The sequence below is a fragment of the Colossoma macropomum genome, unplaced genomic scaffold (genome assembly GCF_904425465.1).
Source record: "Colossoma macropomum unplaced genomic scaffold, Colossoma_macropomum, whole genome shotgun sequence".
NCBI classification, from domain to species: domain Eukaryota; kingdom Metazoa; phylum Chordata; class Actinopteri; order Characiformes; family Serrasalmidae; genus Colossoma; species Colossoma macropomum.
In genome coordinates this window covers 848873-862037 of record NW_023494894.1, presented here as the reverse complement: position 1 = coordinate 862037, position 13165 = coordinate 848873, and the positions used below count along the sequence as shown (strand labels likewise).

The following is a 13165-nucleotide window of genomic DNA, read 5'->3' as shown; positions in this document are numbered from 1 at the left end:
TTCCCCAGTTAGAGAAACATTGAGTTGAGGATTCTTTTAGCAATTCCTATCATCCTCTCCCATGAACCGCCCATGTGAGGAGCGTGGGGAGGGTTGAATAGCCAGGAACAGCCTCTTCCTGCAAGGTACCTCTTGACAGAAACTAATTCGATGTTTGATGGGATCTTGAGTTCAGCAGATGCCCCAACAAAGTTTGTTCCTCTGTCCGAACGGATCTGCTTCACTGGACCTCTTACAGCGAGGAAGTGGCGGAGAGCGTTAATGAAGCTTGACGTGTCAAGAGATTCGATGACCTCTATGTGAACTGCTCTCACAGCCATGCAGGTGAATATCACTGCCCATCTTTTGCTGTGGGCTAAACCGCTTCTTGTCTGACGTGCAGCAATGTCCCATGGACCAAACACATCGCAGCCCACATTAGTGAAAGGAGGTTCCATGGATAGACGGTCAGCCAGCAGATAAGCCATCTTCTGCATCTCAGGTCTGCCGCGGAGTTTGCGACAGGTAACACAATTGTGGATAATGCTGCTCACATGTCTCTTCACACAAGTGCCATCCTCTACAGCTGTTGCCTCCTTTATCTGGGTTGCTGTGGTAGCTGTGAGAGATATGACTGACATTGCTAAGTGCACGATTTAGAGACCGCCATGTGGAAAACCTGGAGAAATGCTGGGATCCAAGTTGTTGAAGAGCAGCCTGTGTGTTGAGAGTGGAGACTTGAGGACGGACTTTAGCATCTGTATTATGGGTCAACAAGCTCAAAAGGTGTCCAGTCCGAGAGATTCTCTGGAAGCTTGCGTCAGGAAAGTGGGTCCAGTGAGCCATGTGGTATCCAAAAGACGAGCAGCAGTGACTGACCTGGTTGCATGGTCCGCAGGGTTTTGATCCGTGGATACATAATTCCACTGCCGTGGATGAGAGGACCTTCTTATGCGTGTAACTCTATTACTCACATATACATAGAAACATCTCGTCTCATTGTATATATATCCTAGCACTACTTTGCTATCCATGTAGAAGGTCGTAACATCTATGTGCATATCAAGCTCAGACAAGATGAGATCTGCCAACTCCACCGCCAGCACAGCAGCGCAGAGCTCCAACCTAGGGACTGTGTGTTCAGGCCGGGGAGCCAGCTTCACTTTGCCCATAACGAACCCTGTGTGAGAATTCCCGCTTTCTTCAATCACTGTCAGGTAAGCAACCGCTGCTATTGCCTTTGTTGATGCAACTGAAAACACACTCAGCTCTCTTCTCTTGGCCTCAGAGGGAGAAGCTTTGGTATAGGGTCTCAAAATATGCAGGTGACTGAGGTCCTTTAAAGAGTCTTTCCAGGATGTCCACTGGTCTAACATCTCCTCTGGCAATGGGGAATCCCAGTCACATTTCTCTTGCATAAGCTCTCTCAGAATGTGTTTGCCTTGAATTGTGATGGGAGCAATGAAGCCAAGAGGGTCATACACTCCATTTACCACTGACAGTGAGAAGGGCTTCTCTTCAATATCAACCTATCTTTATCAAGATAAACCTGTCAGTCTTCCGATCCCAATTAAGGTGCAGGCTGCGCTGTACCATAGGAGTATCTGAGCCAAGTCTTTCAGGTCATCAGCACGATCTTGAGGTAGGAAGGCATCCATTACCTTTTTGCTGTTAGAGGCAATTTTTTGCATTCTCAGGTTGGACTTTGCAAGAACATCCTGTGTCCTTTTCAGCAGACTTACTATGCCTTCAGCAGTGGGGAGTGACTTTAGCCCGTCGTCAACATAAAAGTCACGGTTAACGAACTGCTCCACCCCAGGGTCATAGTGTGGTTCTCCATCTTTCACGGACTCTCTTAGGCAGTGGATGGCAACTGCTGGACTGGGACCGTTCCCAAAGACATGCACAGTCATACAATACTCAATAACATCTTGAGCAGAATCATTGTCTTGGAACCATAGGAAACGTAAGAAGTTCCTGTCTTGTTCCCATACACGGAAGCAGTAGAACATCTGCTTAATATCTGCCGTCGCAGCAACAGCTTCTTTGCGGAATCTGATGAGGACACCCAAGAGCGTGTTATTGAGGTCGGGCCCCTTCAAGAGGACATCATTGAGAGAAACCCCACCATACTGGGCGCTGGAATCAAACACAACACGGATTTTACCAGGCTTTTTTGGATGGTACATGCCAAAGGTAGGTAGATACCACTGTTCCTCATTTTCCTTGAGTGGAGGGGCAACCTCAGCATGTCCATCCTCTAATATCTTTCCCATGAATGAGAAAAAGTGTTTACTCATATCTGGCTTCCTCTCAAGATTTCGTTTGAGAGAGAAGAAGTGGTTAAAAGCCTGAGATTTGTTATCAGGAAGCCACAGTCTTGGACGCCTGAAAGACAAACAAGCTATCCAGCCATCCAGCTATTGCCATCATCCTTTTTTAGGTCCTGTTCCATTATTGCCATGAAAGTGAGGTCATTAATGGATGGAGCCTTCTTGTTATCATTGCCTGTCAGCTGGAACACATTACAGCCTAAGCCATCACCTTCACAGGTAAGTGTTTCTCCAAGGCATGCATTAACAGACTGTGAAGATTTGGGGCAGAATTTCTCCTTCACATTGAGGATACTAGAACAGGTTTTGAAGAGAGTAGGACGATCTTGTTCTAGGGCATTTGTGAAGAGGGTGGTCACACGTAGTGGCTTGTGAGCATTCCTCAAACAGACCACCCTAGATCGAGCTTCTGGGCATAGGGAGCATCTGGTGGACCATTTACATGCTTACAAACCTTGTGGAGTCTGATGACATCACAGCCAAGCAGAAGCATGATGGGACACATTGGGCTTCAGTTCTGAAATGAGGTGAGCTATTGGCTTCAGGTGGGAATAGAAGGAGGCAGCACTGGGCATTGGAATCTCCGCTCTATTGTCTGGTATCTCATTGCATTCCAGCAATCTTGGTAAACGTTGAATGGTTTTACCATCTACTGACTCAATGTAGAAGCCAGAGGTTGCCCTGCCCATATACTCACTCACACCTGAGCAGGTTTTCAGAGTGTATGATGAAGTGGGGCCTTGCATGTTGAATGTGTCAAAGAAGTCAGAGCGAGCCAAAGACTTATTGCTTTGTTCATCCAAGATAACATATACTTTCATCACCTGGTCACGGCATCCTTCAGGATACACTTTGGCAGGATACACTAGGATCTTTGAGCAGGACCTGTCTGTAATATCTCCTCCACAAACCTGTGTGCACTGATTAGTGACCTCTGGTGATTGTGTAGACTTTGGCTCCCCGCCATGCTCTGAGGAGGGGTGTGTATCTTTGCCCCACAGCGGTGGTCCTGGATGGAGAACAGAAGGGTGCAGACCACTATCACATTCAGTGCACCTTATAGTGCGTTGGCATTCTTTGGCAGTGTGTGCTGTGGAGATGCAACACTTAAAACAGATACCATTCTTTTTCAGAATGCTGGTAAAGAAAGGCAACAAAAGCAACAAAGACAGAAAAAGGAGGAAATGCAGCTGCATTGATGTTGTTGTTTATAGCTGGATCCATGGGACTGCCACTTTTCCTGTAAGCCATATGGAAGCTTTTGAACTATGGGGTTGACACCTCTGGCTGTGTCGAGATAGGAAAGGCCAGGAAGATCTTCCTCTGCTTTACCGGCATCCAACTCCATGAACAAGTCATTAAGATCCCTCAGTTTTGAGTAATCTTTGTTGCTGATTCTGAGGAAACTGTCTAGTTTCTGGAACAGAGCTTTCTCGATTACCTCTGCCGAGCCATAGCATTCATCCAGTCTGCTCCATATCATCTTCAGCCACTTTGCTGGCTGGTTTATATGTATGGATCTTATGCGCTCTGCATGCTCAGCAGACTCTTTTCCAAGCCATTTGACAAGATCCATTTCTTCAGTACGTCAGATCCAAACCTCTTACTGCATTCAGGAAAGAACGCCTCCAAGCCCTGTAGCTCTCTGGCTGATCATTAAATTGAAGCAGACCAGTAGTGATGAGTTTACGTCGTGCTAGAAATCTCACAAAGTCTGTCATGTGGGAATCAGCAGCATGAGTGGGCTGTTGCATGTAACTGTGAGAGTGAAAAGACCTAGCATTGGTGTTGGTATGTGGAGAATGAAGTATTGATTGGCTCTTTGGACAGGACGGAAGACATTCCTCCTCATTTTTGAACGTAACACTGTGAAGAGGCTGGCTGAACTGGGTTGGAGTGCAATCCACGTTTGAGATAAGGAAAGGGTTCGGAGACTCCTGTTTACTTGGGGTGTGGGAGAAGTCATGAGTATTTGCAGCAGGCGGAATAACACTTTCAGGGTTGTATACCGGCTTGACCATAGATGGCTGTGTGTGTGACCACTTTGCCTCATCCTGAAAAGGTGGATCCTCCTCTTGTGCTAAACTCCTTTCCTCACATATCTTAGCTTGCTCCTCCACGTAATCTTGTGTGCGCTGGGCAGACACAAATGGTGAGTCTTCCTTCACTCATAGTGGCTGCTGCCTCAAGTGCCTCTGCCTTTACTGTAGCAACAGCAATTTCCTTTTCTATGGCCAGCATCTCCATTGTAGCTTCTAGCTGAACTTTCTCCATTCTCATTCTGATCTCTTTCTCAGTGTACATCAAGCATGTTTTAGCTGCTTCAGCTTTAGCCCTGGCTGCAGCAGCAGCACTAGTGGATGATGCTCTGGAGCTTGCAGACACAGAGGCATGAGACCTAGTCTTAAGGTTTGTCTCCATTGTGCAGGTGAGCTATGTTTATTCTCAGCCACTAAAGTAGTTGATGTGTGATGACTGTAAGCACAATCTTCTAACTGCGTTGCTTGTCTGTTAAATGGCGTCTTTTCACTGTACTGTCTTTCTCTCTTACTGACTGAGAGCACTAACAGCAAGTGTCAACATCTTCTTTACATCACGACTCTGAAGACAGTAATGTTGTCCGCAGGTTTAATGACGTTGGAAGTTGTGAAACTACGAATAAAACATACATCTCTAATTAGTTGAGTGTTCTAATCATTGACATTTACATGAATGTAGGAGCCAAACCATAAAGACCATCTTTTGCATTGTGTGTAAATATAAATAGTTAATTAACTTTTTTATGAAGAAGTGCATATGTGTATATACTGCTGCTTAATATAGTATTAGGATGCCAGAAGTGATATTTGTACTGATTATGTAGATACAAATGTCTTCAGGCACCATCTGTTTATGTGCAGAAAATAGGTGCACTGTCACTTTAAGAGCTAAGCTGCTACGGTGCTGGGCAGGACATGTTTTAGGCAGTGGGGAGTGAGCTGCAGAGGATACTGGTAGCAACACAGTTTTCTTACCGTGTTTAGCGTTACGGTTTGTGTTGCATCTTATATTTGGAACAACCTAACCATGGTTTGAAAGTTTTGTTTTAATTTTATTTCATCACGTGTACAGTCTGGAATAAACCACCGTTTTTGTTCATTCGTACACGGAGCCCTGTGGAAGTTTCCTTTTCTTCTCTGAATAACGCAGGCACGAGTAAAGAAGTTGCTTCAGCCACCACAGAACTATGTTCAGCTCACACACATGAATAAACATTATAGTAAGAATATACATACAGACGATGCCACGAAAGACAACAGATGATAGCAGATGCGAACAGATTGTGGAGAAGTCCATCAGCATGTAACTGAACAATGAACACACTTCCTGGTTCCTTTACTTCTCGTGTGATGACACCAGAACCTGTATGCCAAAATCCGCCACTAGGTGGTCAGAAAACGCTACATGTAACAGGCCGTTAGAGCACAGCCTCCAATCCACAGACAGAAAACCTTCAAAAATCTCATCCACTACACAGTTCTTTTAAGTTACTTCCCTCAAGACACCATTTCAAGCTACCTTTTGCCAAAAAGAATATTTTTGGAAAATCATGTATTCTCTCTGCAGTCAGTATGTTCAATCAAGACAGTTTTTTTGTGCGTGTGTACAATGTACCATGTTGTCTGTGTGGCCTCGTTAAAGACAATCTTGTGTCTCATTTTTGTGCCAGACAATAAAGTCTAAAGTCCAAAATATATAACTTATATTTTGGTTTTGACATAAAACCACATTTTTTTCTTACAAAAATTATTCTAAATGTTTCATTCTTTTCGCACATTGTCTGTAATAACAAATATGCTAAAAACAAACTACTTTTGCAGGTTTTGAAGATCTCCTGTTTTCCAGGGAACTGCAGTTATTACATTACTTCCCATGTGCTACTTTTTCCTCTCCTACATTTCATAAATAATTTCTTTAAACACTAATGCAAACTGAGACGTAGGTAAAGAAAGAATGGTTTCTCACCGTTCTCACATTTCTCTGTACAGTGCAGTAGATCCCATGTAAAAGGGGGTCTAAATCATTACATCGGTTTTTAAAATTTCTCAGTTGTACTACAACATAGTCTGAAATTGACTTACCCATACAGGAACCATGCAGTGACACAGACAGAGCAACAGCATAAGTCGTCCCATTATCAGAAGGTTTAATGGAGCTTTCTGCTGACAGCTCCGCATCACTCACCTACTGCTGTGCTACTGGTTGGAACTACTGTACTCAACTGACAGAAGAATGCTGGGTTCTTATTTAGTTTTTGGTTTCACGTTTTAATATTCTCTCTGTCTCTCTCAGTACAGTGTTAACTTTTGAATATATCTTTCACAAAGCCAGAAAGCTTTATAACAGTTTAGAATTAAAAATGCATTCCTGTCTGGCCAATGACAGATGGAAATTATGTCAAGATAATATATCCGGCTATAAAAACGATACTGTAGTATAATCTTTAACATTTGACTGTGAGCAAAACATTTTAACCTGCTGAACAGGAAATAGTTAGGTGTCACTAACAGCGGAACATTTTTAGTGTACAAAGTGCACCTATAGAGATGTATTTAATAAAATGACCAGTGAGTGTAGGTGCAAGGTGGAAAACTTGTATTCATCCATTTTATTTTATTTACAGTACATATTTATTGTATTTATTTGTTCTGTGTATGTAATTCAACTTTTTACTGTATATAATGTACACAGTACAAATTAAAGGAAAAAAAGACAGGTGTACTGTCACGCATTCGGTGAACTCTCCTAAAGAAACGGACTTCATCTCCCAGAATCCTCTGGGAGATCACATGACTCAGCAACTTCCCTCGGACTCCGAGTCCGACTCGGACTCCATTGCCCACAATTCTATGGGAGATCACGTGACTTCTGACACTGGCTTACGTTCCAATCAGCGCTCCAAATCACCTGAATATTAACTGGCCGCACCTGTGTAGTTTACTTTATAAGCCCGGGCTTTAGTCTAATTCAGTGCGAGGTATTGTTTCCTGTTGAACTACCGAGCGTTTGTATACTGACTGCCTTTATCCCGTGTTTGAACCTTTGCTTTGTGTATATCGACTTTGCCTTTTTGTCTTTTCCCTTTTGTGCTTTTGCCTCTACGGACTGATCTGTGTTTTGGAACTTTTTGCCTGTATTTTTGACTTCGTCTTTTGCTCTGCCCTTTTTCGGTTTGTTCGCCTAGTATTATTAAACGCCAGCATCTTTTACTTCCGCGAGCGTCTGGTTTCTGTTGATACGTCACATGTACTGTGTGATATCATACATAGTTAACATCATACCATGATCGGTGTTGTACCTATCACTTCTGTCACAAAGACTGCTCAACTGACCATACATCAGTAAATGGAATCAGGCATTGTTGTTGAAAGCACACCTTAAATGACTGTGATGGTCATGCATTAGTGGAATATATAAGGAATAACATAAGAACAATTCATCCTCAGGGAACTGAAAATGTCAACGCAGCACATGTTCAAACTGTCAGCAAGGACAAATAATAATCTCGACTAATAATAATGGATATTATAGCAGAGTTACAAGGTATAAACCTGTCATTACAAACACAAATGCACATTTGAAAAAAAAAAAACAAAAAACAAAACATTGCCATAAGTTCATAAAGACGGGGGATAGGGAGTCTTAGTATGAATCAATACAAACTTATTCTGACAGACCACATAACAATGGTTTAATGAGTATGAGCATGTTGTAAATCATAAGCTTTGAACTTCACAGTCACCAGATCTTAACCAAAATGAACTCCTATGGCAGGATTTTGACCAACAGGCTAAGTTCACATTACAAGCCTCATTTCTCAAATCCGATCTCTCTGACATGGTGGGTCACACTTGTTTAGGTAAGTGATTCAAATCTGTCATTAATGTGAAGGACCGGTGTCCTGAAATTACCCGCATGGTAACTCTAAATGATGGCGCATGCGCAGTGGAAACAAGCACATGAATTCCGATCTGAGCGTTCTCATTAAGGTCGCATGGTCACGCGCATCTAATCTAGAACAACATATGAAAGTGGCTGAAGTTCGGATTTGCGCATCCACACAGCCCTGAAAACATCACATCTGAGTCACATTAGGGCAAAAAATCGGATTTGTGCCACTTCAACCAGGTAATATGAACGCAGCCTAGACAGCATGCTCTCGTGTAGAATTCTAGGCCCTGGAAAATGAACTTATCCTAGGTAAAGTAGAACAATGCTTTTAGGAAACTTATTTACTACAGCCTACTGGCAGTAGGTAAGTAAAGTAGGAAAGTACTTATCCCCTTCCCATCCATCCATCCATTATCTAAACCGCTTATCCTTCTGGGTCGCGGTGGGGTGCTGGAACCTATCCCAGCTGTCATTGGGCGGAAGGCAGGATACACCCTGGACAGGTCGCCAGTCCATCGCAGGGAAGACAGACAGACATACACATTCACACACGCACTCACACCTAGAGGCAATTTAGCATGTCCAATTAGCCTGACTGCATGTCTTTGGACTGTGGGAGGAAACCGGAGTTATCCCCTTCCCAATTTCTTGTATTTTCGCATATTTGTCACGCTTAAATGTTTCAGAACATCAAACTGCTTTATTATTAGACAAAGATAACCCAAGTAAACACAAAATGCTGTTTTTAAATGATGATTTCATTTATTGATGGAAAAATGCTGTTCAGCCCTATCTGGCCCTATGTGAAAATGTACTTGCCCCCTTAGCTACCAAATCAACCAGTTAACTAAATTCAATTGACAATTGGATTCGATTTCACTGGCCACATCCAGGCATTATTACTACCAGACCTGTTGAATCTAAACATCACTTAAATAAAACCTATCTGGCAATGTGAAGCAGGCTAGAAGGTCTCTTTTTTAAAAATAAATAGAATATCCTTTTTGTCCCCATACAACTAACACAGATGCTAGTTACACATTGTGTATATTTGTCAATCATATACTTCAAAAAAGCATTCATTTTAACTCATTTGAGCCATTTTCAGCAAAGAAATGAAGTAAAACATTTTGAACGGTAACATACGTGTTTTCTTTAATGTTGAAGAATTATGCAAAATAAAGTTTATTTTTTAAGAGTTACAAAGGCTAAACAGCACCCCATCGTGGACTTACATAGACATGTAATTTCTGTATTCTGAAGAAGTATTCGGTTATATCTTAATCCTTGATACTAATTTACCCAGTAGGGGGCGGTACTACAGCCTCCGACGTTCGGGCAAAAATAAAAGGCTAAAGGAAGAAGACACGGTCAGTTTACAACAAAACAGTAGAGCGACAGCAGGCTGCTGAAGAGGTGTCGAGACAAGGGGACCAAAAGAGTAAGTTAAGGAAAACAATTTCATAACTAAGATCTAAATACTCAGATATTGCCATGCACAGTTATGAACGATAGTTGTTTTGTTTGTGGTAGGTAGTAGTAGGTTTACTTTACTGGTGATCGCTCCGCTTATAAACGACGACCGAAGAGGAGCCACTTTTTGTTCGTTTGTGTAGTTAGGTTAGGTAGGTTAGTTAGTTAGCTAATAGTTCATATTTGCGCTGTTTAATCAGACCAGCCATGTCGTTCTGCGTATAATAACTAGCTATAATCTTAAAGACTTAATGTCTTTGTGCAAAGTTTTGTTCGTTCACCTTTAGACACGACTGTAAGTAGTTTTTCAGACAGGATCTTTTCAACACGCTGTTGGTGAAGAGGCTATAAATGGCCGAAGTGCAGAAGCAGTGCTTTTCAAATCTAACGCAAGAGCAGCGTTGCAGCCGGTAGAGAGGTTTCACAACAATATGTGACAGCAGGCTAATAAACAAATAAATTAGGCCTATGGAATATGAACAGGAGCAGAACTAACATTTTTGTTGATAGCTTAATTTGGTGATAGCTTAAGTTGGTGATTGGGAGTTAATTTGGGGGCATATGAATAGCCAAATGTGTCTTTTGTCTCTAAATGAAAAGTACATCAGACCTAATTATTTAATGAAATATCTGTGTGGTGCAATTCCTTGGAAGAGCTAGGTACTGTTCTTTTTGTGCACTTAGAGCTAAAGCACTTCACATAGTTATTAACTGTAATGCTAAATTATTATTAAATGTGATGCATCATTGGAGTATATCATAGCTCATATATTGCAGAAATGGATGGAAAATATTTACATCAAGCTTTTTTACCCAACCCAGAAAATGATCTAAGCTATTAACAGATTTCTTGTTTTGTTTTCTTTGTTGTTGTTTTATTCTTCCTAGAGATGCAATCAGTGATAAAACACAATCTCCACTCTGAGAGTGAAGCAGCTATCAATAAGCTGATCAACATCAAGCTAACAGCATCCTACACCTACCTCTCTCTTGTGAGTTCTTTAGTTCCTCTCCTCTTATACTTTTGGCCAATAACTGTCTGGTCCTCCAGGCACTGGGGTGATTTTGCTGCTAACTTGCACTCGTAGCTCATGTGATATTGATGTTATTTATTGTAAAATGCATTATATATGTAATGACAACACACACCATTATCAACAACCTGTAGAACAGTACATTTTACAAACTGATGCCTGTCTGTTTCTCTCAGGGCATGTATTTTGACAGGGATGATGTAGCTCTGCCCAACTTCTCCAGTTTTTTTCTGGAACGCTCAGTGAAAGAGAGAGAGCAAGCTGAGAGTCTGCTGGAGTATCAGAGCACGAGAGGTGGAAGAGTCCTTCTTCAGACCATTGCGGTCAGTTAGCCTTTAGAGTTGTAGTACGCATGAGTTGGTCAAGATTTTGGCCACAGTTTTGCATAATATACTTTTAGTATGTTAACAGTTTGTACTAGCTCAGGTTATATGTACAGGGCATGCTCTTCAGAAGAACTTAATTTTTTTTATACTGGCAGAGCAGTCTCTTTTGAAGTAGGCCAGTACTGTTGCTGAGAATGAATTAGGTCAAGATTTAAGTCGCAGTCTGGCATAATACACCATTATGTTAGCACCCTGATCCTCATGGCACCCATTCTAGTAACCTGGCTTATATTTTAGCAACAGATTTTAGAGACATAAAAGCTTACCAAATGATATTGTTTCAGCTTCAAGCAGGTGCTGCTTGTTGACGGTAACTGGCTTAATGGCATCTTTTTAATGGTGAATGGGTTCCTAACTCCTACCACATAAATTGCATCACTAATAAGTGTTTATGACCTGTGAAATGAAATCAAAAGGACATGAGAGTTGGAAATACATTTATATCTTAGCCTGCCATTTGGATTGTTTGACTTGGATTAAATATCTTTTTTTTTAATGCACCCTACAGTAAGGTGATATTTGATTAAGAAATATCTCTCCAATTTTACTTGCAGAAGCCAAGTCGTGAAGATTGGAGAGGTGGCCAGGATGCCATCTCTTTCTCTCTTGAGTACCAGAAATCTTTGAACAACTCTCTGCTTGATATCCACCGCATAGCAGGGAAACACACTGATCCCCACGTAAGTTGTGTATTTAAGAAAAAGGGTAGGAAGAATCGAGTTGACTTTTAAATCCAGTAGATGTTAGATTTAATTGTGTTTCAGCTTTGTACATGTAAGGGGAGGAGGTATTAGCTATATCTTCCCTTACACCTTCAGGTGGGCTTAGCTGCTGCACATAAGCTTAATTGTCTTCTGTTTCCTCTTAATCATCAAAAGGGAATGTTATGCTTAGGCAGTGCTTAAAGTTTCCTGTTGTTTCATATACCCTGTTGTGCTAGCGTGCAAGTTATAGCTAGACCACTTTCTTCCTTGAATGTCCTGGAAGTGGATTTGTACTACATGGCTTTATGTTTTCAATGCACCAGAGTTATATCATTAGCTAATAAGCTCTTTCCAGAGCTAAGTTGGATGCCACAGAGTTGTTACCCACCCTCTTCCTGAAGATCCTGCAGGTTTCACCTCAAACACACCTCATTCAGCTAATTAAGGATTACTGAGGGCAATATTAGATGGATCAGGTGAGGTTGATTAGTTAGAGCTAAAGTCTACAGGAAAGTAGATCTCCAGAAACAGGGTTGGTGACCATTGCAACAGAGCAAGGAAAACATGAAACTGCATGGTTGGTGAACTTCCAGGGCTGGAGTTAGGACACCTTAAACCAGACCTTATAGGCTGTGGTGACTCCCCTGTGAAATATGACTTTTTTTCCCAGCTGTGTGACTTCCTGGAGAGCCAGTTCCTGCCAGACAGCCATGACACCATTAAGAAACTGGGTGACCACCTGAGCAGCCTGATGCGTCTCACCTCCAGCGAGCCCAACGGCCACATGGGAGAATACCTCTTTGACAAACACACTCTGTGAATGGGTTCCTAATAGTTATTAGGACCTCAACAGGCATCATTCCTTGATGAAGAGTGCAATAGTGTGAGCCAGATGTTACTCCTGCCAAGTTTCATACAGCAAAAAAAAAAACTGGAAAGACAGCCTCTCAACTCCTGTGTTATATTCTGTGGAGGCAAAGCCATATAAAATCCCTCTAAGAATGAGATCTTGAGAAAAAATTGAATAAGCTAAAATACCAGCTATGCACACTGAAAGTAGAGTGTGGGGACAGATGTGTCAACCCCAATTAGATACCTCAAACTATGGTAATAAGTTACAAACCTTGGTGCTAAGAATCCGTATGGCTTCAACAAGACTGGCCAGCAGTGTTTTGTGACTCCCATTCTGTGTTTCCTGAAAGAGAAAATTTGTATCTTGGTTTTCATAGCTGTTTATCTCTTCCATTATAGATCAGTCACTGCTGTTCATTGTTTCATCTGATGAGTTCCGTTAATATGAATTACAAAGTTAAATAAAATTACAT

General features: G+C 41.8%; 1 protein-coding gene across 1 annotated transcript; it reads left to right on the top strand.

The window, feature by feature from the left end:
- The first annotated feature begins 9567 nt into the window (after window positions 1–9567).
- On the top strand, window positions 9568–12821 carry zgc:56095 (uncharacterized protein LOC406286 homolog). Its single transcript, XM_036560677.1, has 5 exons — window positions 9568–9684; window positions 10605–10708; window positions 10927–11073; window positions 11691–11816; window positions 12511–12821. Exons 2-5 carry the CDS (start codon window positions 10607–10609, stop codon window positions 12658–12660), a joined length of 525 nt encoding a protein of 174 aa, XP_036416570.1. The 5' UTR covers window positions 9568–9684; window positions 10605–10606; the 3' UTR covers window positions 12661–12821.
- The last annotated feature ends 344 nt before the right edge of the window (window positions 12822–13165 follow it).